Source organism: Leishmania mexicana, chromosome 20 (genome assembly GCF_000234665.1).
Source record: "Leishmania mexicana MHOM/GT/2001/U1103 complete genome, chromosome 20".
Classification (NCBI taxonomy): domain Eukaryota; phylum Euglenozoa; class Kinetoplastea; order Trypanosomatida; family Trypanosomatidae; genus Leishmania; species Leishmania mexicana.
In genome coordinates this window covers 1,001,159-1,023,788 of record NC_018324.1, presented here as the reverse complement: position 1 = coordinate 1,023,788, position 22,630 = coordinate 1,001,159, and the positions used below count along the sequence as shown (strand labels likewise).

General features: G+C 58.8%; 7 protein-coding genes across 7 annotated transcripts; 1 reads left to right on the top strand and 6 right to left on the bottom strand.

Annotated features, from left to right (window-relative positions):
* Positions 1 to 137: 137 nt before the first annotated feature.
* Positions 138 to 1,688, top strand: LMXM_36_2570 (membrane-bound acid phosphatase precursor; the record flags this gene model as incomplete). Its single annotated transcript, XM_003874559.1, has 1 exon — positions 138 to 1,688. One exon carries the CDS (start codon positions 138 to 140, stop codon positions 1,686 to 1,688), a length of 1,551 nt encoding a protein of 516 aa, XP_003874608.1.
* A 3,438-nt stretch (positions 1,689 to 5,126) lies between these two features.
* Positions 5,127 to 7,907, bottom strand: LMXM_36_2560 (conserved hypothetical protein; the record flags this gene model as incomplete). Its single annotated transcript, XM_003874558.1, has 1 exon — positions 5,127 to 7,907. The coding sequence occupies one exon, from the start codon at positions 7,905 to 7,907 to the stop codon at positions 5,127 to 5,129; it is 2,781 nt and encodes a 926-aa protein (XP_003874607.1).
* A 1,094-nt stretch (positions 7,908 to 9,001) lies between these two features.
* LMXM_36_2550 (conserved hypothetical protein) lies at positions 9,002 to 10,123 on the bottom strand (the record flags this gene model as incomplete). Its single annotated transcript, XM_003874557.1, has 1 exon — positions 9,002 to 10,123. The coding sequence occupies one exon, from the start codon at positions 10,121 to 10,123 to the stop codon at positions 9,002 to 9,004; it is 1,122 nt and encodes a 373-aa protein (XP_003874606.1).
* A 2,648-nt stretch (positions 10,124 to 12,771) lies between these two features.
* LMXM_36_2540 (hypothetical protein, unknown function) lies at positions 12,772 to 13,980 on the bottom strand (the record flags this gene model as incomplete). Its single annotated transcript, XM_003874556.1, has 1 exon — positions 12,772 to 13,980. The coding sequence occupies one exon, from the start codon at positions 13,978 to 13,980 to the stop codon at positions 12,772 to 12,774; it is 1,209 nt and encodes a 402-aa protein (XP_003874605.1).
* Positions 13,981 to 14,789: 809 nt separating this feature from the next.
* Positions 14,790 to 16,904, bottom strand: LMXM_36_2530 (putative DEAD/DEAH box helicase; the record flags this gene model as incomplete). The annotated part of the gene is made up of 1 exon (XM_003874555.1): positions 14,790 to 16,904. One exon carries the CDS (start codon positions 16,902 to 16,904, stop codon positions 14,790 to 14,792), a length of 2,115 nt encoding a protein of 704 aa, XP_003874604.1.
* Positions 16,905 to 17,674: 770 nt separating this feature from the next.
* LMXM_36_2520 (conserved hypothetical protein) lies at positions 17,675 to 18,727 on the bottom strand (the record flags this gene model as incomplete). Its single annotated transcript, XM_003874554.1, has 1 exon — positions 17,675 to 18,727. One exon carries the CDS (start codon positions 18,725 to 18,727, stop codon positions 17,675 to 17,677), a length of 1,053 nt encoding a protein of 350 aa, XP_003874603.1.
* Positions 18,728 to 19,759: 1,032 nt separating this feature from the next.
* Positions 19,760 to 22,462, bottom strand: LMXM_36_2510 (nucleoporin interacting component (NUP93),putative; the record flags this gene model as incomplete). Its single annotated transcript, XM_003874553.1, has 1 exon — positions 19,760 to 22,462. The coding sequence occupies one exon, from the start codon at positions 22,460 to 22,462 to the stop codon at positions 19,760 to 19,762; it is 2,703 nt and encodes a 900-aa protein (XP_003874602.1).
* Positions 22,463 to 22,630: the final 168 nt, after the last annotated feature.

The following is a 22,630-nucleotide window of genomic DNA, read 5'->3' as shown; positions in this document are numbered from 1 at the left end:
TGCAGGTATCCTCCCCGTCTTCTTCCCACTCCACTGCTTGTGGGCTCTCACCCCCTTTTTTCGACCCATTTTACCGCCGGCGAACTCCTCTCATAGAAGAGACTTCCCATCGCCCGCTTCCCTTCTCTTCCGCTATCATGCTCAGAGGCATCGGTTTCCTCTACCGGTGCGTGGTGGTGGTGGTGGTGGCTGTGGTGGTCAGCGCAGCGGTGGTGTCGGCGGCACCGATGTACAAGGTGGAGCTGGTGCAGGTGGTGCACCGCCACGGAGCCCGCTCCCCGCTCGTCGATGACAACCACACACTCATCTGCGGCACCGAGTTCCCGTGCGGGTTTCTCAACTACGAGGGTCAGGCGATGCTGGTGAACCTCGGTAAGTATCTGCACCATCGCTACACGGAGAACCCTTCGGTTGTGTCGAAGCCATACTTCCCGTACAGCTGGTACAACCTATCTATCTCGTATACGCGCTCGACGGATGTGCTGCGCACGCTTCAGAGCGCCAACGGGCTTCTGCAGGGCCTCTTCCCGAACATGTCGACTTTCTTTCCTGCAATCCACGCAGTGGGAAGAAAGGAGGATGTGCTACTGCACAGCTACATGGTGCCGATGATTCGCGCTCGCTTCAATTACGCGAAGGAGGAGCTGCGGGCCGTGTGCGACGAGGTGTTGGACAGACTAATGTCATTCGATCAGCTGCAGGCGGTAGCGGCGGAGGTTCACTCGCAGAGGTTTTGCGCCAACTACACCCTGCGCTCGCGTTGTGCGAAGCGGCTGTGCGACATTGGGCGCGCGTACGAGCCCACTGGCCGCTTGGAAAGTCTCCCGCTGCTTAGTCGGCACCTGGACGACGTGTGCGCTGTGACGGCGATGAGCTCGTATTTCTATTTCGCTTACAACGCCAGCAATCCCGTCCATCAGAAGCAAGGCGCACCGTTCTACCACCTGGCGAAACTGCTGGTGAGCAACATGGTAGCGCACCAGCAGCGCGAGACGGCACCGCCGTACAAGCTGTACGAGTACAGTGCACACGACACCACTATCTCGCCCCTGGCGGTTTCCTTCGGTGATAACTCGATGGAGGCGATGCTGCCGCCATTCGGCACAGCGTTTATCATAGAACTCCTGTCGCTGACGGACGCGCCTGCCGCGCCGTCGTCCTTCTACGTGCGGCTGCTGCGCGGTCACTCTGGTGTGAGGCCGGAAAGTAACTTCACCTTCGCTCTGAGTCACTTCGACATGCGCTGCCAGGACGCGACGGGCAACACGTACATTGCGACGGACAACATATGCCCCTTCGCCGACTTTGAGCGCTTTATAAACTCCACCGCGCCAACGAGCCCGATGGGCACGTGCTACCTCGACCCTGGTCTTCTGTTCCGCATGGACTGCCCGATTGACGTCGTCAGCGACAACCGCAGCTTGTCGGAGGACTGCCTCTTCTACCGCCAGCACTGCAGCAACTACTCGTGCGGCACCGGCTACTACCTCGACGCGATCGACTACGGCTGCCACCGCATCCCGGCGAACAACTCAACGGCTGGATCGTCGCCCATGTCCAGCGGCGGGATTGCTGTCCTGAGCATCACACTCTTCATCGTCGGCGGAGTGGCGAGCGTCGGCGGTATGGAGGTGTGGAGACGCTACATGAAGTTCAAAAACAAGCAATCCGAGGCGATTATCGTCTGACAACCTATCGAACCCTGTAGCCATGCTTTTTTCCTTCGTAGCCTTTATTTTCCTTAAGCAAGAGCATAGCCTTACTTGCGGGCTTCCTCAACAGTACACCCCCTATTCGACAGTGCTTCTGCGAGAAATCGTACATCTGCGCTCAGGTTGCAAATTCGCAAACGCCCAACACACGAACATTCTCTGATTTATTCTATCTGCCTCGGTACATGCTTTTCTTCCTTCTGTGCGGTGTGAAGCATATTTGCAGTGGATTATGCTTTCGCTTAGCCGTGTTTTTGTTTCTCCCACTACTACTGCTGCTACTGTTCTTTTCGTGTTCTAGCCCTTCGAGGGGCCCATCAGCTTCCCCGCCGTTGCGCTCACTCAGCGGTGGATCCTGCGTGTGAGAAAAGCAACCTGGAAAGCTGGAGGTCGACGCAAAAAGAAGCCAGTGAGGCGAATTGTAGTGCCTTTCATGAGCGACTCCCGTGTGTGTGTGGGTGCGTGTGCGTGTGTGCGGGACAGGCGTCGACAAGAAAAAAAAACAAGCACGCCTTTCCTCTCGCGTCCTTCCCATTCCTATATTTTCCTGCGCAACCTTTTTTTTTGCCTTTCACAGTAGTCACCAAACAACAACAAAAGTAACCGCGCTCCTTATGGTGAACCGTTTTGTTACAGGATAGAGAGGTGTTTAGCTCCCGTCCTCCCTGTTTCTCCCCTTGGGCTTGAATGTCCGTGGGTGAAGATGAGGGATGGAGAGATTTGCCCAGACGCTGCTGACGTTTTACAGACTGGCAAGTGGCAACCGTCGATGAGGGGGGGGTCATCCCCTTTTCGTATGGTCCACAACAGGGCTGCGAAGGGGAGTTGGATACAACAATCCTCCTCTAACCCGCATGGCCTCTTGCGACTGTCCTCTTTACTCGCACAATGTTGCAGCTACAAGTCACACCTCTTGCTTATGTGCTGTCCCCCTCCCCCTCCCCTCTTTCTCCACTCGACACGCCGGTTAAACGAAACGAAACCCCCACACCCTCACCTTGCGTGTTCATCAAGTTTCATGCCTCCCTCACCTTGCTCCGCTACGTGCCGGAGGCGGGGGGGGGGAGGCGGAAAATGCATAGTGGGGGACGGTCGTGAAGGATGCTGTTCTTGTCAGTTTCTCCGTTCCTACGATTTTATTTCGTTCCATCCGGGTGTGGACAGGGGATCCCCACTTGGCACGGGGCTTTTCTCACACACGTTCCTCTGTCGTTTCCATCTCCCTTCGAGTACCGTTGTCGTTGGGCGTTGTGCACGTTAGGCAAGTTCGCTCTTGCCGCTTTCTAGGGGGTACACTTTTGCTTTTCAGTTGTCTTCGACTCAAGGCGCGTGCGGCGCGTACACGGGAGCCGTCTTTTTTTAGTGCCTCATGGAACCCGCGCGCCCTGCGTTGGGGTGCGCAGATGCGTGCAGGTTATGCATATATGCGCTTGTGGCTTTCTGTGGTCGCACGTGTGGTTCTCAGCGTTTTTCCGCCTCTCTGCAGTTCCCTTCTTTTTTTCGCCGCTTGGTCGGGCATGTAGTCTTCTTCCACCCCCTTGCTGAACACACCTCCAAATCCGTGTTCCTTCCAATTTGAGTAGTCGGCCCTTTTCCGATGCCAAGGGGTGCTCAGGCTTTATCGTTGCGAGGGCAGGGACCGCCGCAAGCGCCAGTGCGCCTGCCTCGGAAGCGATCGTTTCCCCCATCAAGACCGTTGTCTCTTGCAGGGGGACACAAAGGGCGGACTGCGGTCATTCGACCTCTCTCCCCGGCGTACGCGCGCCCATTCTGTTTATTCACTTCTCCCTTGACCCGCTTTTTGTGGCACTGCCGCCACGAAGCCACCCACCGTCACAGCCACAGCCGTAAATCAGAGGGGTGAAGGGAATGAGAAATGTGATTTACAACGGTAACGACAAAGTAGCACACGATGACGCACTTTCCGGCGTTATCATTGTATTTTCCCAGCCTGTGCTACGCTGCTGATTGACCAGGGCACACTGCTTTTCGCGACTTGCCAGACGACGCACGACGAGCAGAAAGGACAGCACCTTTTCTTCTCTGTCTCACGCGGTTAGCCGAGGGGAGACAAAAAGTAGTCCCCACCCGTGGTGGGATCAAATATTCCCTGCAATAGGAGTAATGGAGTCTTTAGTTCAGCACTAAGTGAACAATCACCTGAGGTTCTTGCGTTCACATCTCCCTGCGCAAGGCTTGCCATTTTGTGGGCGTTTCCTGCGGAGTGGGTGTGATCGTTCTTGGTTAGCGGTTTCCTTGGATGTCCACCGCAGCTGTTTTCCAGCGCCGCGCCCACGTTCTCATGACTGAATGGGTGAGACGGCGGTTTCGAGTTGCAGCGTGCTGGGTTCGGCTCGTCGAGCGGCGCTCCTTTTTCTCGTTCGGCTGGAAAAGGGGTCCAGCCGGGAATTGAACCCGGGACCTCTCCCACCCTAAGGGAGAATCATACCACTAGACCACTGGACCGTTTGAAAGTAGGGAAAGAATTTCGGTGCGTATGTTAGAATCACTCTTACAGTCTCGGGAGTTTATCGGCTAAGCGCAGTTGGTCTAGTGGTAGAATTCTCGCCTGCCACGCGGGAGGCCCGGGTTCGATTCCCGGACTGCGCATTCTTTTTGTGCTTTCCGCCTCAGCAAGCGAGGCTGCTGAGGGTATCTGAGCCTGACAACAGCGGCTGCTTAGCTCAATGGCAGAGCGCCGTCCTAGTAAGACGGAGGTCAGGGGTTCGATCCCCCTAGCGGCCTATTCTTTTTCTCTCCGAAATTCTTCCCGAAGTAAAGCGGATGGGGGTCCGCTCTTTGGGGGGCTGGCGTTTTTATGCTGCTGTGCTCGGCGTGCCCACTCCCGCCATTGGCGGGGCAGCAGGTGTGGGATTCGGGGGTCGCCCGCCTTCGCGGGGTGCGGTGGGGTATCCTGGCTCCCCGGAGGCGCCGTCCCTTTCCGCCCCAGGAAAGGGGCCCGCCCGCCCATCCAGCTGAGCGGCCGCCGCGTCCTTTTCTTTCGCCCGGGGGCCGCTCGCTTGGATCACCCTGGAAAAGTATGCGCAGTCCGGGAATCGAACCCGGGCCTCCCGCGTGGCAGGCGAGAATTCTACCACTAGACCAACTGCGCTTCGGTACGAAACGGTCCCCGCAGGTACATGTGGGTCTTTTTTTTCTGAGGAGGAGGAAAAACGGCGGAGGAAAATGGAAAAGGGCCAGGATGACGAACTAAGCGCAACGACATGCAATCACCTCGCATGCCGGGGAGGTGTGGCGAACACGTCGATCGTTCGGTATTTTTCTTTGTTGACAGCGCCTATGTGGGCTGGGTGGCGAGCACAGTCACAGTGGGATAACATACCCTCATCTGACATCGATCAAACAACAGCCACACACACCCAACGCAGTCACGAAGCCCTTCCTTCTCGGCGTTCAGAGAGCCGCGAGGACCACGAGCTGGGGGCGAAAGCGGTCCTCGGCAGCCGCCATGTCGCCCGCCTCCATCCGCGCCGCCGCGCGCTCCCGCAGCACCAAAACCACCGCCCTTGCGTTCCGCACCTCCTCAGCCGCGTAGATTCCTTGTGCGGCGCCGTCCTCGTCGTCGTCCCAGTCATCCCAGCACTCGTTGGCGTCATCGCAGCCGCTGACAACTGCTGTCGCTGCCGCCGCCGCCGCGGTGTCCGACTCCAGCCACTGCGGGCATACCTTCTCCAGACGCCCAAAGACCGCGGCGAGGGCGGCGGCGTACCAGTACACGTGCGTCCCGCTCATGCTTGGGTGTGGCAGGCTCATAATGAGCGCTCGTAGCTCGCGCAGCACCACCGGCTCCGTCTGAGGGGACTGGTACAGCTCCTGGTAGCACCTCTTCTCGATAGCCTGAAAGACGGTCGAGTTACTCTCGACAAGAACGATCGACTCCCCCCTCGGCGGCACTGGCTCGCCCCACAGCGCCGCTGTCGGGATGGCTTCCTGCGTCGGTATGAAGTGCTTTAGCCACACGTGGCCAAGTGACACCGCGTCGCCGCCCTCGACGAGCGCTGGCGCCGCGTACGCCTCGTGGTAGAGAAAAGACAGCGCGTGCTCCTCCACCGCGACGGTGCGCGCTGTGTGCACCACCACTGCCACCCGAATCATCGCCACAAGGAGGCACTGCTGATGCGTCGGCGCGTCGGCCAGGGCCGCCGTGAGCGTCGGCACAAGCTCGACGACGCGCCGTACTTCATTGCTCGTGCCGCACCTGTGCACCGCACGCACGAAGTCTGGCCCGACGCGCGCCTGTTCCTGCCGCGCCGGATCCGTGAGCAGCCCGGCCCACCAGCTCGGCTCCAGCAGCTCGTTGACGCACCGGTGCCACTCCTCCGGGTCCATCACCGTCGCAAAGTACGTCACCAGAGGCAGCAGCGCACACGTTGCCGTGTGCTGCGGCAACGCCGCGCTGCTGCGCGCCTTTCCGCTGGGGTGTGCCTGCGACGCGAACAGGATCTGCTCTAGGGTGGCGTACGGTCGCACTAAATCCTCTACCTGCGCGCGCGTCTCGTCCGGCGCCCCCGTCGTCGGCGACGGCGCCATCTTTTCCCTCACCTCCGCCACCAACCGCCGGATCGTCAGAAACCACCACATCACCGGCACCACGAACGTGGCCACGTACGTTTGCGCCTTCGCCAAGGTCTCGACGGCCCCGCACGCGGCGATCCTATTCAGCTCCGCCTGCATGCAACCATCAGAGCCGCAGCACGCCTCGCAGACGCGCGGCAGCGCGACGGGCGGGCAGAAGCGAAGGCTGAGCTGCAGCAGCAAAGGGAACAACTGTAGTCCCATCCGCGCCACCTCGAAGCGAGGCGAGTGCGTCGCCTGAAACACCACCGACAGCGACGTCGCGAACACGACGGGTGTCAGGATGCCGTTCGTATCGGAGCTCGCGTGAAACAGGTCTTGCATCGCAGCCGACGTGGTATGCAGGTACAAAAGGTGCTGCTGTAGGGCCATCATCAGCGTCTCAAGACGCTGCCAGCTGAGCCCATCGCCGTCCTCGTCTTCCCCACCGCCTGGGACGTTGCTGCTGCTGTCTCCGTCACCTTCGGCGTGCTGCGGCATGCAATTTTGGTGCTCACACAGCCGCTGCATCAGGTAGGTAAATACACACAGGGAGGGCGGCCGAAGAATCTGAGCCACGTATTGCCGCACACTTGACGCCGGGTAACTCGACAACCGCAGAAGAAGCGGCATCACGTCGGCGTCTTCCGCACGGATAACGTCGGCATCCACTAGCTCCTTCAGAGCGAGCAGGTTGCCCTCCAAGACGCGCGTGTCCTCCACGGAAACCAAGGTTGCGGGTGAGTGGCTCCGAGCTGGCGTCGGGACCTGCATTATAGTGCGGCACACGTGGTCTACGACGAAGGAAGTGATGGCCGGGGAGAGGGAGGTGGAGCTCCGGCGGTCAGCGAGAATGCCCAGCAGAAGCGCTGCAGACTCCCGCACGGGTAGCTGTGGATTACGCAGCGCAGGAAAGATGACATTGAAGAGCAGACAGCGCAGCCCCGCCTCGTCCATTCGGAGGGCGTCTCCAGAAGGGGTGCCGCTGCGGCTGTACAGCTTCGCCAGCATTCGTACAATGCCGTCTTGCTCGTACCAGAGCGACGTGCCCCGCCACCAGTGCCACACGTATTCGAGCGGCACCGACACACTCTCCGGCAACGAAGACTCCGTTGCTGTCAGCTCGTTCTTCCAGCCCTTCTTTGCGCTACGTGGCGTCGCCCTCGCGACCGAGGAGGAGCATGGCGTGCTGTTGGATGACCTGAGGTGGGTGGTGGAGCTACTATCGTGACGCTGCAGTACCAGCTCGACCTCCATGTCTAGTAGGTCCGCCATCACCGGCGCAGCCAGAGATCGGATGCGCGACCACGGGTCCGTTACACCGCGCATAACCACATCTGCCCACTTCCACCTTGCGCCATGTGCGCGCGTGTGCGTGGCGGAAGAGGTGCTGGTGCCGTCAGCGCCGAGGCCGTTTGCAGAAACAGCACTGTCACTCTTCGGCGACGAGCTGACGTGGGCGAGCACCTCACTGAATGCCTGTAACCGTGCATCGGGGTCATCGACGACGGCGTCTTGCACGAGGTACACAAGCACGCTAGAAACGGAGTCGACGACGAGAAGTTGGGAGAGAGAGGGTGTTAGCGCAGCCGCATCCAGCAGCATCTCTGCAGAGCTCATTGCGTATTACTAGGTAGAGGAGGAGAGGAAGGCAGAGGCAGATGACTGGCCCCACGACCAGCGATGGCTCCCTCGAGAGAAAACCTGCGTGTTTTTCGCCTCTTGTGATACGGACCGTTTGAATACGACTAGTGTCCTTGTTGCCCTCGTTGAATTAGGTGGAAAACGCAGACAGGGGGAGGGGGAGGAGGAGATGGGCTGTTAATCTTGCAAGACCGAGTCCTGCCGCGTCTGCAACAGAGACGTGGGAGTGAGGGAGAAGAAAGGGGTGGAGTGGGGAGGGAGAGAGGCCGGTAGAAGGGACGGGCGGGGACTGATGTGCTCGTCATGGCAGCAAAAAATGACAGATAATGCTGTGAACACTCACAACAACAATTGCTGTAGAAATGATGCTCGTCGCCATCCACGGAAAGCACCAGAAACGCACGTCTTCTCTTGCAGTGCGAGGGCCCATGTGGCGGATTCAACAGAGTAACATGATGTGTACCCACTATTTTTTTTCCACTTCGGTCGCAGAGAGAGAGGCAAGGGATGGGGGGACACGGATGAGGTCAGTGGGAGTAAAAGGTCGATGGGTGAACCACAAAAAGACTGCACAGACGACTGAGTGAGGTGAAGGCGGCCCTAACAAAAGAGAAGCGACACACACACACACAGATCAACCACACATGTTTTTGTATCGTGTGCCCGTCCGCTGCTGCCCAGACCCCCCCATCCATGCACTCTCGAGTACCTTGTAGTAGGAAGGAGAGGGAGAGAGAAGCACATAAATAGTTTAATAGGGTGCGCACCGTTCGAGAAGAGAGTTCAGGTGAGGAGGGGCGATGGGGAGAGATGGCGCGCAGATCACTTCTTGGCTTCACCACCGAGAAAGGGAGAGCAATGCATCGTTTCCTATCAACTCTTTCTCGCTCCTCGTATCTCTCGCTCTACTGTCTGTGCGTATCTGGACTGTGCTCACCCCAGCGCAGATACACACACACACACACACAGTAAGAAACAAAGTTCTTGTACATCTGAAAGCAACAAAGAAGAGACGACCCGTACACACACGCACAGTCAGCGCAGGCTGTGAGACACACGGTGAGGACGGCTTAGAAGTTGTCCACCTGTTGGTAGCAGAAGTGATCACGTGGAAGACACACGTACGAGCCGTTGCCATTTGGCACGCGACGGTAGCCAGTACCCTTAAGGCCGGGAATCACCACCGTTTTCGTCGTTTTGTCGTCATCGGTAGACTCAGCGGCGCGGCGCTTCGCCGCAGATAGGCGCAGCGCCTCCCGCCGCAATGTACGCAGGCGGTCCAGTTCCTCACGGGCTGCCGACTGCTGCTTCCCCGACGAGCTCTTCTCAAGGAAGGAGTTGCGTGGACTGTACGTCTTCTCCAACACACTGTGCGGCGTCTTGAGGGCGGCGACGGACGCATCGAAGAGCACCTTGCGGCGTGGGTCATCGATGGAGTAGGCGGAGTAGGCGTACGAGGTGCCGAGGTCTTCGAGGTTGGTCTTGTAGGACAACGAGCGGTAGTCGGCTTGAGTTGCGTCTTCCATGAAGTCCTTGCGGTAGATCGTAGCCTTGTCCTTGAGTTGGTCCGAGGACACCGCCATCGTCAAGTACGGAATCTTCATGGAGATGGCCACATCCGCCTTCTCGTCTTCTGTCCAGTCGTCGCGGTATGCGGCGAGGAGCTCGCGGCGCACCGTGTCGTGAAAGCCGTCCGGCTCCCACTGACAGTAGTCCCACCGATAGGTGGACCGCTCGTCGAAGCTCGGGGAGAGAAAGCGGCTGTGGTAGCCACGCGGCGCAAGACTGCTGATCGACGGCACGCCTTTAGGGTTCTTCGCCCTTTCCTCCCTCAGTTGCATGCCGAGGCGGGTCATGCGATTGGCACATTGGTTTGTGGTGAGCAAATCTAGCACGTTTTCCTCCTTCTCGGTGTAGCTGGCGGCATTGTTGTTGCGCACTGTGTGCGCCTTGCGGTACTGCAGTGGATCAATCGAGGAGAAATCATTGACATCGGTGTTGTGCTTTGGAAGCATGTGCTGATTAACTAAACCCGGGTACGCCGTGACATGAATGTCCATCAGCCGACGCTGCTTCGAGCTGGACGCGGCCGGCACCCCATCTCGGTCGATTGCTTCCTTGAGCGTCGTCAACTTTGGCGCTGCAGCAGTGGCTGTGGTGTCTACCGCTGGACTATTGGACTCACAAGACATGGTGTGCACTGCGGCAGAGGTGGTGGGGATGGGCGAGTGGAGAGAGGTGTGTGTGTGGGGGAAGGGGAGGGGTGACAGGAAATGGGTGTGTTGGAGTTCAACGGTGCAGGGATACCTAGTGATGTATGGGGAAGAGGCGTATGTGTTTCTGTACCTCTGCGATGTTGCCGGCTGGCTTGTTGAGCTACGGCGCCACTGACGATACCCTTTTTCTAAAAAACAACAACAGCAACGAAGCTGTGTGGGTCAGGCAGCGCGCGCGACAGAGCAGCAAAGAGGGAGGGAGAGAGGGAGGGAGAGAGGGAGGATAGTAACGCGCACGAGGGTTACCAATGCCACTGAGAAGGCACGCAAGGTATCGCGATGCACGACAGAGGGACAAACCGTGCAGACGTACGCCTAGACACCCACACTCACAGACACATACTCCCATACATAGCCCACATGAACCTTGTGTTGTACATGACGCCGTGTGCTTCTATGTCGGCACTTCTCTTTTCTGTTTGCATTATTCACTACCCAGAAGAAGTGACTCAACAGCAAGACAAATCACGTTCTGCGCTCGGTCCTTTATTCGGACACAGACAGCCATAAACACAAGGAAGAGCGAGAGCTGGAACCGCTTGTCCAACACAGCACCCCTCTTCGCTTCCCTTTTTTTCGTTTGGCAACGTATCCATTCTCTGCCATGCAGTATGAGTCAAACACCATTCTACCCCCTCCGGCCTGTCACAGGCCCCCATCGGCGTGGTGCGAAGCAGCTGCAGACACGCGGTAAAGCAGTGCACCGACTCGGTCATTGGAGAACCGCATTGGCCTCAAACTCTGCACACACCGCCGTGGCGCAGGCTCCTCATCACCAGCAGGCAGTGAGGGCCGGGGGGTGGAATACGTTCGATTCACTTTGACACTGTACCTATCATATGGATAGTACAGACGTGCTCACTGTCACAGCTCGCTCCGACGCCCCGCTATCCAGTACCTGCCCGCCGACAGCAGCAGCGATGCATCGCTCCGGCCTCCCCCTATGTCATAGGTGCGTGGCCTTGTCAGCACCAGAGGTGGTTCCGCATTTTTGGCAGGGATAGAGGGGGTGCTGCTTGGCCTCTCCCCACACATAGAGTGAGGGCACTGTATCCTGAGATACCACACGCTGAGGTGTCCCATGTCGTCGAGGACGAAGAGAAAGGGGGAGGGTGGAGGGGATATAGAGCGAGGATGAGATGGCGGGTGTTACGTCGTCCAATAGCGCTCTTTCCTGCGTTGCACACAGCACCTACGATGCCTGTGTACAGACGCTCGTTTGTGAAGAGAAAACCACACACTAAAGCAGCACAGACGAGGGGAGGGGGAGCCTTATATATATATAAGCAAAGCAGCATGTGCAACGCGATCGTGGCGGTAGTATTGGTGCGGAGCGGTTACTCGTCTTCATAGTAAAGCATAGAAGAGGATAGTGCAGCCTCAACAGTCTTGCAAGCATACCCAGATGGAAACTCGCGCGGGGGCGGGGGGGGAGCAGGTGAACATGACGTCACCCTCACAGACACACACATGCACACACACACACACCGGCATTCAAAAAAAAATGGAAGAAAAGAAAACGTGACGTACGAGGGACATGTTGGGAGAGTAAACGCGGTTCGCCAAAGACACAGGCCGCTGTCTTCGATTGATACCCCGTTTCATGCTCTTTACAAGTCGTTGCTTTTCCCTTCAATGACCAGTCCTTGTGACTCTCTTCGATTACAGTTGATACGCACGTGAGTGTGTGCGTGCGTGGGTGCGATTCCTTTCCATTGCTTCCCTCCTACGCGCGCACGGACACATTCACGGCGAGCACAGCAAGGCGGTGGGGTAGGGATGGCGCCTGTCTGCGTGCGTTAAAGGACGTGAGAATACACAAGCAAAACGAAGATGACACATAGCAAGGACGAGTGAGTCAACCACCGAGGATGACCATTCGGGTCGAAAGCTGTGAGTGAGAACACCAAAAGCATCGGCTAAGCACAGAGAAACGGACATTTTCGTCTCAACGGCGCGTTAAACGACGAGCAGCTCAACAGCTATACGCACACACCAACGCAGCTCACCTACCTCTGCTGCACCACGGCGACATCCACGAATCGGGCCGACCAGCACCGCTTGGAGTCGTTCAGCCCCCTGCAGCTCCACTGCATACAGCGCAGGCTAGGCGCAGGATTGAGCTCGACATCACCGCAACGAAGCACAATGAGAGAAAAAAGCAGCGGGTGGATGCGCGTATTTGCTGGATCGTCGACACAGCTCGGAGTGAGCTGGCCCGATCCTTGTCATGGCCGCAAGCCTCTTTGGCACTGCGCCAGCTCAGACTTGCCTGCTGGCACCAGGAGCCCGCAGCCGTACCCGACGACAGGCGGTGCAGGCTCGTGGCTTCCCTACAGAGTAGGCACTCTGCCCCGGTACTCACGGTCGGGGGGGGGGGGACCGGCATCATCACGAGAAAAGGAGAGCAGCTACAAAACTACTGGAGGACTCTGTGAGCATTGCCTCTGTAGAGAAAGAAGAACACAACTACAACAGAAAGAAAGTCAAACGGGACGGTTCAACATCCCGGCAACAGAAAGGATGATGTCGTCCGTGCAGTCGCCTTGTGCCTGAACATCCCCTTACGAACACGCGCCCACCTGGTCCATCACTTCACTGCCCACTTCCAGATCGTGTGCCTCCTTCAAATCCTCTTCCTTCAGCGTCTTCGTGCGTGGGTGCTTGTCTGGGTAGCGGTAGATCACGTATGGATCCATCGTATTGAGCAACGCGTCCATGAAGAGGCCGCTGCCGTAGTTGCAGACGTTGTGCGTATGGTGGAAGTCGTGGAAGCGTGCACGGTGCCCATGCAATAGGCCAAGCTTGCCCAGCCACGTCTCGCTGAAGCAGTAGCCGCTATGCACCTCGTATGTCTCCCAGAGGCGCGCCCACATCCACGTAATAAAGAGAGGCCACGCCCGCGCTGACGTGACGAAGGCCGACCTCGATGCTTCCTCGCGCGTGTAGCGGAAAAACATAAACACGAAGTACGCAGTAGTGGGGATCGCGTTTGCGAGAATTTCCTCCAACGGCGTGGCGTATTCTGCAGCGAGGCTGATAGTGCCCGTATACATGTGATGCTTCTTGTGAAACACACGATACAGCGTGGGGTTCGAGTGCAGGATGCTGTGGACAATGTAGAAGCCCATCTCGTTAATTATGTTGGCGATCAGGAAGTGCGACGCGATGTTGACAAGGCTAATCGGAATTTGCTTCAGGTTGTGACCGCTCATGTAGTTGACTATGTCTTCTGAAGCAAAGCCCACTATCACCGTATCCGGCGGTGGGGCACGCAGAACGCACGCGTTTGTGTGCACCAGGTACGCATAGAGCACAACTGGAATAACCAGGTAGTGATTGATCGCGGAGTCTAACAGCGTGCTGACGATGAGCGTTGCCGATGGCAGCTGCTGCGGCTTCCGAGGAAGCTTGTACACCGCCATTCTGCGGCCAAGCGGGGCCAGCAGAGCGTTGTTTCTGAGGCCCTTGATCCCATACTGGGGGTGGAGGCTGTCGAAGAAGAGGAAGACACCGTTGAAGAGGGCCCAGGGAACGCAGTGGCAGAGCACTGCAAAAACCAGCGTGAAGAGGGCGGCGTCAGAGAGCCCCTGCACATAGGTGTTCTGCAGAACCAGCCAGTGGTACAGCGGCTGCACAACAAAGATGGCAACAATGGTTGCTACGATGTCGTGGCGGAGAAGATAAATGACGGTGTGCAGCGCCACTGCAGACCAGCCTGGCCGCAGCTTGTGGATGGGTGGGATCTTCACCTGCTTTTTTGAGAGCTTCATCGAGGGCCAAGGGCTAAGGCGGAGAGAGGGGTGGAAATAACGAGAGGAAGGAAAGGGGCAGGGTGCAATGTGGGACCGTCAAGCACGACGTGTAGAAGGGGGGCTTAGTGGTGGTGATGGCTGAGGCTATGAGCGCCCTGCAGTGGTGAAAATAGAAAAGGCACGCTAGCGAGAGAGGGAATGGGGAAAGAGAAGGGGCAGGGTGGAGAGATGAATAACGAGCCAGCGAGACCGACTCAGGATCTGCACTCAGCGGCAGCTTAGCAGAATCAAAGAAGGGGTAGACACGCGATGTGACAGGGCTGCGTGAGGAGACACATGCGGGGTACATCCTCTCCAAAAAAAAGGAAAAGACCTAGGCACCCAAAGCACTGTGCCACTACTGAAAGAGTGCACAAGGACACGATGACATCCGTGAGCTGTCATCTGCTCTGCGCATGAGAAAGTGGAGAGGGCGAGGTGCGGTGCACCTACAACTGACGCCCCTCTTCTAGTCACTACTGTGCGCTCGGCGAGAAGTTCATGGGTGTCTGCGACTTGCTTCGCTCGCTCGCTAGCGTAAGCAAAGAAGGGGGGGGGAGGGAGTTAAACGCAAGCCGTGGCGAAGGTGTGTGCTTGCGTTTATGTGAACAAAAAAGGGGAGGGGGAGGGCGGACAGCTGCAGATGTGTCGCGCAGACGTGTGGACTCAGCGACGGAGAAAGACACGGCGACAGTGCTGCTGGAGGTTACAACGGCCGAGAGATCGAAGTCGTGCTTTTCCTCTTCCCACTGCTTCTGTAAGGTCAGTCATACACTACACATCCGCCGTCAATGTGGCCGGAAGTGTTTGTGAATGGTGCCCTGCTTGTAGTCCGGGAAGCGTCGCGTGCCGCGGCCGAGAACCGGCGTGCTGTTCTGCGGATCATCCTTGCGGCGCGGCCGCGTCGGATGGTGGAAGAGCGAGTTGTTGAACACATCAATGAAAGACTGCTTCGCGTACTCGCGCAGCTTCGGCGGAACCAGCTGTTGGTGCTGGCGGAGATACCCGACCAGCGGCTTTGCCAGCTTGATGTTCTCCGGCTGGAAAAAGGTGTAGATGTACCCTCTGCCATGCAGAGAGCCTCCACGACCGCAGCGACCGCACCGGTGCGTCCAGGTCTCCATGTCCGTTGGCATGTCGTAATGCACGACATAGACCACGCCCTGAAAGTCAATTCCGCGACTCAGCAGGTCTGTGCAGATAAGGCTGGTCGACACCCCTGTTCGGAACATCTTTAGTACACCTTCCCGCGCCGATGACGAAGCGTGCGAGGTCAGCGTAGTGAAGTTCACCTGCGAAACTAGCTCCTTCATCTTGTCGCACACGTAGGCGACGTTGTGACGTGAGTTGCAGAAGATGAGGGTGCGCTGGTCTGGGTTGAGCTTCCCGGTCTCGTACAGCCACGCGAGCTTCTGCACCTTCTCGGCGCGCCCCACCATAAAGACGAGGTGGCGCAGATTTGTGCGCGCGGTCAAGAAACCGCCCGTCAGGGTGACAGACAAGGCTGCTGCAGGGGGCTCGCCGGCGTCCCCTGCGTTTGGCTTGTCGGGAGAGGAGGAGGACGACGGTGACAACGCTAGAGCAGAAGCAGCAGCACGACTTAGCTCTGCCGGGGTTTTGAGGTCGGCGAGCAAAAATCTGTGAGAGGGAAGCAGCATCTTTGTCTTGATCATTTCATAGGCAACTGGTGGAAGCGAGGCACCGAGAAGAAGTCGCTGCGGCCGTTGCACGCCCTTTGGCAGCGCGCCGAGGATGATCTTCATGGGTTCGAAGTGATTCACAGAGACGATATCGTCCACTTCATCCATCACCACCGTCTGCACTCTTCTCAGGGACAGTTTATGCTTGTATAACGCTGGCAGTATGGTTTCTGGGGAGGCGACGAGCACGTCGACGCCTCCCTCCAGCGCTTGCAGGTACTTGCGCTGCTCCTCTGCGCTGGAGGCGCGTACCATGCAGTGGATCCTATAATCGCAGTGAAGAGAGCGGAATACGGCGGAGACCTGAGAGGCCAACTGACCATTTGGCACCAACACCAGCACGCGCGGCTCTGCGACAGAGGATTGTAGCTCTTCCAGCCGCATCGCACGTCGCTCCTTTGACCGAAGAGCGAGGTCAGTCTCGAGTTCGGACGCGGACGGGTGCGGGAAGCCTGTCATTGGACACACACGCACCTCGCTGATGCTCAGTTCGCAGTAAGGGCAGACTTCTCCCTTGTCGATTTTCTCCTGCAGGAAGGTTTCCACTTGCCGCCGGTTCAGGCTGACACCGCCGCCCTCGTCGCCCGCGGTGGCTGCTGCTGCTGCGGCCGGTCGATCATTTATATCCTTTAGGAGGAGGTGCATAAGAGTCGTGTAGACATAGCAGAGGGTCTTGCCAGTCGCCGTGGGCGCGATACAGAGCACATCGCGGTACTCCAGCATAAGCGGTATGGCGGCGGCCTGCACAGGGGTGAGGGCGCGGTAGCGCTTGCGCTCCATCAGCTTTTGCAGCTGCGTCCGAAGGATCGAGGGTGAGAGCCCGAGCAGGTCCTCAAAGCTCCGCGGGGCACCTGTCGGCAAATCGGCTGGCATCCCTAGAGCGTCCACAATTATCACCTTGTACTGCCCCGACAAGTCCGGCGGCGACGGCGGCGCGACACTCTCGCAGCACTTTTCTTCATGTGATCTGCTGCCGTCGATTTGAGAGGGTGCGTTGCGCAGAGGGTCAAGCACCGCACGCCGAACTACCTGATGGATGTGCTGAGACCATGCTGGCACCGACGCATCCGAGATCCGCCCCTCTCCACCCGCATCGGTTGAGGGCGCTGACGATGCACCGCGGAGTGGCTGCCAAGCACTGGGGTTTCGTGCGTCGTGTTGCAGCACAGCTTTCAAGGGCGGAGCTACAGGTTCTCCGAGCATGTCGAGCAGCAGGTTCGCCTCTTGGGGGACACCAGCCGAGCTCGGTGCGCCTGCGACCCCCAGCGGGGGTGACGGGCCAGTCGACGAGGAAGAAGAGACTGGGTCTCTGTTCGAGTGAATCTGCGCTGGGTCCGAAGTGTTGTACTGCTGCCGCGCGCATCGCATGCTGACCAGCAGAGGCAATAGGGAAGATTGCCCCCCTCGCAGCATAACACGTCGGAGGGTCATTGTAGGGCAGTGGGAAGGAGTAGAGGTGGAGAGGCTCGTTACGCACGCCACAGGGGATGCGCGAGCGGACACGCAATCTGTTGGGTGTGTTCCAAAGACAATGGCGATTCAAGGCCGCGTGGAGGGGAGGAGGTGTAGGCTGAGAAGAGTTGGAAGCATGTGAAGACAGGGTGGAAAAGGGAGGAAAGGGCCTATGAACCAAGTTGACAGACACGTTCATCGAAGACCACAGCACGCGATGATCCGTGCTCGACACACGGCCGCCGCAGCGCACACACAAAAACGCACGCGTACTCCTTTCTCTTTTCATTTCTTACAGTGCCTCACTGAGGCCCCTCTAAGAGGGGCCTCACGCGGTCCACGACATCAACGTGTCAAAGAAAGGCAGAGGGAAAATTCCTGGTGCCCTTCCCTGCGAATGTGGCTCATGCGCTCTAAACCGCAGTAGCGGGAGGCGATACAGTGCGCCGCTCTTCGAAGAGATCTCCAGTGCCACTGTCAGGGGAAAGCACAAGAAACAAACGGCACTTCTCTCGCAGTGCTCACCGGCGCTCCCCTAGTAGCAGTCGCCGGCGCGCCGCTTCGTACCCCTGCCGCAGCCGCACAAAGTCTGGGTCGCGAAAGAGGCTGTCGCTCCCGCCCATCTCCTCTGGTGCCGCCGACGCATTCAGCATCGAACGTGCTGTCAGTGTAGCTGCAAAGAGAGAGCGCGGGACAGGCGTGACGTGCTGCACAAGCGGCACCGCGCATCCCTGGTGAGCGGACAAGAGCGCAGAAATGTGCTTTCCTTGCTGCAGGTAGGGCTCGATATGCCACCCACTGGCGCGGCGCAGCGCCAGCACCACCTTGGCCTCCGTATGGGACAGCTGAGCCGGCAAGGCGGATGCTGGTGCGTCTGCCACTGCTGTGCGTAGAGGCGGAGCTCCTGCAGCGGGCTGCCCAGACATGACCCCCGATCCGGTGTCAATGGACAGACGGGAAAGCAGTAAGCGCATGCAGCTGACACTCACTGGCACTGGTTGCATCGGGAGACGCAGGGACGACGGGACAGGCGGAGACGGTGGTGCAGTGGCTGCCGTTCCTTCTGCCGCGCTACAAGACTGTGGTTGCTGCGTGCTTGAGCTGGTGAGGCTGTCCGCCACCATCGTGATGCGGGTCGCTCGCGGTCCTTCAGTGCGGGGTGGTGCGGATCCCACAAACGAAGCAGTTGTTTGAACTGGCGGCAACGTCGTCCCTTCCTTGGCGACACTAGCCGGCACCTGGGGCCGCTGCCGCGCGGGCTGAGTGGAATAGAGGAATAAACTCAGAAGCAGTCCAAACGTACGAACCCCGCGCGGTGCCACTGCCTCCGGAATCGACAGATAGGCAGAGCTCAGCATGAGAAGCTCACTTGTAATGGCGGGAAAGAACGGACGTTCGAGCGTCGTGCCGCCGCAGTAGTGTAGGTACTCGATGTGGCTCGCATCAAACAGCTCCGCAAAACCGTCGATGGTGGCTCTCTCCGGGATAGAGAAGTGACTCGCAAAGCGCGCGTACAGCTGCGCGTAGTCGCTGGCGAACGCCGTCAGCCGCTCCAGATCCGTATCCCGCGGCATCGTCCACGTGCCAGTCAGAGGACTGAAGAGGAGCGGGAGAAAGCGCCCACGAGTGCAGGGAGAGGAAGTGTGCGGGAGTTCGACAGAAAATGAGGAAAAGAGGCGGAGGCAGCGCGCCAGAGTAGAACGAGGGCGGCTGAACACAACGCAAAGGCGCGGTTGACATCGGCCTCTGAGAGGGAAGGTGAGGGAGGGGGTGTGGCGGTGGTGGGGCGTGCTGCTTCCCCTTTCCCCACCTCTACACACACACACACACACACACACAGAGTACTTCCGACGCTCGCCTGCGTGAAGTACCACGCTGAGAGAGAGAGCATCCACGCATAGACTGCACTTGTTTCATATGCCGTTATGAGTTTTCTTTTCTTTTGGCTCGACACGCGTCTTAGAACGACGGCCCTCACACGAGAGGTTGTCTCTGTCTAAAGTCTTCACGCAAATACACGCACGCCTGTGCACGCGGACACCCTTCCACGCATGCACGCACATAGAAACGGACCTGATTGCACTCTCCCACGTAGGATTAGCCAAGAGGCACCGTGGCGGAACGTTGAAAGGGCGTCAACGCCGCCCTGTGTTCCTCCCACAATGATGCAGATGCGCAAACAAAACCTTACACACACACATCTATATATACCTACTCATCTTCTTCACCTCCTTTTGGCTCGGTACCCTAACTCCCGCACCTCCCCGGCAGAGATCCTCTGATGCCCCGTACACGATGAGCCCCTCCCCCTCCCCCCAAAAACAATATGCACTCACAAAGAGAGAGGGAGGGAAGGGGACGGATACAACATACACGCGAACCACACATCACAGACAGCGCGCGCGTCAGCCTTGTCCCACCGCGTACTCGTGCAGGTGACGAATCATGGCGACTGGGGCAGGAAAGATACACGCACACACAAGGGGAAAAGAGAAACACTGTGTTACGAAGGGGTGTGCGTGAGAAGCGGTGCAGCGTAACGGGAAAAGGACAAGATCAGGGAGAGGGAAAACGCGATGTGTGCGCAAACACCCTCGCGCACCTTCTCAGCACAGATACGCTCGTTCGAATCCCTCTGCGACAGCCGGGTATGCAACACTGGTCCGCGCGCAGCACTGACGAGCCCACTCGAGCACGGTTTGCATTCGGTGCAGCAGGCGCAGTCTCTTCTCATCGACGTCAGCGCCACCGCTGGTGCTGTTGCGTGCGTAGTGCTGGAGAAGTTGCCCTGCTGCTGAGATGGCAATCCGTAGCGCGGCACGTGCGCCTAGCTGCACGCTTCCAGGTGCGTTGCAGTACGCCTCAACATAGGCGTCTACCCCGCCCGTCACAGCAGTGTTTGGCGGCGGCACAAACGGCAGCTGCAGGAATGCATCCACAGCGTCGCTGACGTTGCCATTAACATTAAAAGCATACACATCCGCCATGCGGCACAGCTGCGCAAACGTTTGGTAGTCCTGCGCGTTGATGGCATCCTCATTCAGATGGTGCGGGGCAGTGTTCACAGCCTGCTGCAGCTGCGCTGCCTGCGACAGAACGTCCGACACGACGCTGCTGCGCGATGGAAGATGCAGCACCTGGGCCAGAGCTGGCGACATCATCTGCACTGCGCGCCGTAGCGCCCGTTGCTGCAGCTCTGGACGGCAAAACTGGCTTGCAAGGAAGGCAACCGCCAGCAGAACATGAGTAGCTTTCGCCACCTCGCTGCGAGCCGAGGCATCCTCCGCGACTTGCATGAGTGCCTTTAGCAGCTCCTCTGAAAGCGCGCGAGTACCGGCCCGCAGGAGCAGTGCATCTTGCCCACCCACGGCGTTGCGCGAGCCCAGCAGCCGCGCGCAAATGATATCCTTCAAGCAGCACTCCACAAACGCCTCCGTCAAACCACTCTTGTGGAAGTAGGCGAAGATCGCTGTCCCTGCAAACACGGTGGCACGAATGCGGCGATCGACGCCCAGCAACACCACGGAGCAGTAGCGGTTCATGTGACGAGCAATGTCGATTGGAGCCTCGAGCGCAGAGTGCAGCCTACCCTGCAAGAGGTTCTGCGCGCTAAAGCACAACGCCATGTGAAAGCCGTCCACATGAGTGATGTTGTTCTCTAAGAGCAGCCGCAGACCTGTCGAGGGAAGCAAGGCGTGGATGAGAAACGATGCCAGACGGCAGGCGTTTCCCTGCGTGATGCTCACCAGATCCTGCATGTCATCGAGAACAGCACGCTGGAGCGTGCGGAGGCTCTGAACGGGTGTAGCTTGCGCCGACTTGTCCACACCGCGAATGCATGACAGTCTTAGCCATAGCGCATCTTCCAGAGAGTCTGTCACTCTTTGCGCGAGGCTCAGGATAGTGCGCAGGACAGCTGCCGGGCTTTCACCCGTGCGGCCAGCGAGCAGCACCAACAGCACGGCCTGTCGATATGGGTCTTCTTTTGTTTTCGCTTCGGCGTAGACAGGTTGGAGATCGGACGCGGGCGGCATGGCGTTGCGCTCGGCAGGGGGTGTCGCGGTCATCTTCGCCATTGCATCGCGCACAGACTGAATCCCAATAGCATCCATCGCCAGCTGCGCCACATCGTAGCGACCCACCCGCATCGCGACGAATGCGTGCATCCAGGGGTTCGTCGCCCCGCACGAGCGCGCGATTACGTCCATCAGGTGCAACGCACTCATGTTCTCCACCTCCTCGAAGCGCATGGGGTCCATGCGCAACACCCGCTCGAGCAGCCGGCTCAGCGACTTCCGCTCCATCACGCGACGGCTGCTGGCTACGTAGGACATGATGTCGGCCTCGGAGCCGCGCCGCTGCATTGGCTCGATAATCTGCACAATTGATGTCCACAGCACCGTCAAGTCATTCGCCCCGTCCAGCGACGTCTCCGTGACGTAGGCAGTGAAGTGCTTGATCCACTGCGCCGGTGCATACTCCTCAACAATGGCGGCAAAGGCGGCGATGCGGCTGTTCAACTCCGCGGCCAACGAAGAGCCGCTATTGAGTATGTCCACCAGGGAACTGCTAGCGCTGCTGCTGGCACCGCCAAATGCGTTTGCGGACGGGGCAGCGGTGCCCGTGGAGGACAGGCGACCAGTGGCTCCGGCCTTCCCAGCGGCGAGCTCGTTTGCCCCCATGGACAGCGCCTCGTAGTCGTCCGCGACGCGCACGTAGAAGGGGTGCCAGGCCGCCTTGAAGAGGGTGTCGACCTGGTCCCGCACAATGCTCGTTTGACGTCGGTGCACGGCGTGTTGGACGTCGAGCAAGATGTCATTCTTCAGTTCTGCCACCACCGCGTCCACGTCCGCGATCCCCGTGAAACCCGAGGCCTCGGCGCTCGGTACGGTGTCGATCGGACCGAGATCTGCACCAAGCTGCGCGTGGCGGCGTTGCAGCTGCTGCAGCAGACGCTGCTGCGCTTGAGCGTCGAAGCCGAGGTGCTGAGTCATAAACAACTCCACGGACGCGTGGGTCGCCGGGGCGTAGCCCTCGCTAGTGGACTGGCACTTGTTCGCCTGGTGCCGCGCCTCCTCCGCGGCCTTGCGGGAGGCCTCGAAAAGGCCGAACCCGTTGCGCAGGAGCTGCTCAGCATCTCTTTCAGACACAAGCCTCTGTGCCCGCGCCGTAAGGCTGGCAAGTGACGCACGCACTTCGTCTGTGGGATCACCTGTGGAGGGCATGACGCGCAAGGCTGAGGCGTCGTCGCCGCCAGGGCCGGCACTGCCAAGCCGTCGCGGGGCAATATTGGAAGTCGAGCTAAACATGGCGATCTGAATCAGAAAAGGGGCGAGACGATGGGGTAAAAGTATACGGAAAGTGGGGCAGCTTCATCCCCCGCGCGCGGTGGGGTCTCCACGAGTCACACAAAGCGTCAAAGCAGGGGAGAAAAGGTTATGCCCTCCGCCCATGATGACGGACCATGTCCCCCCCCT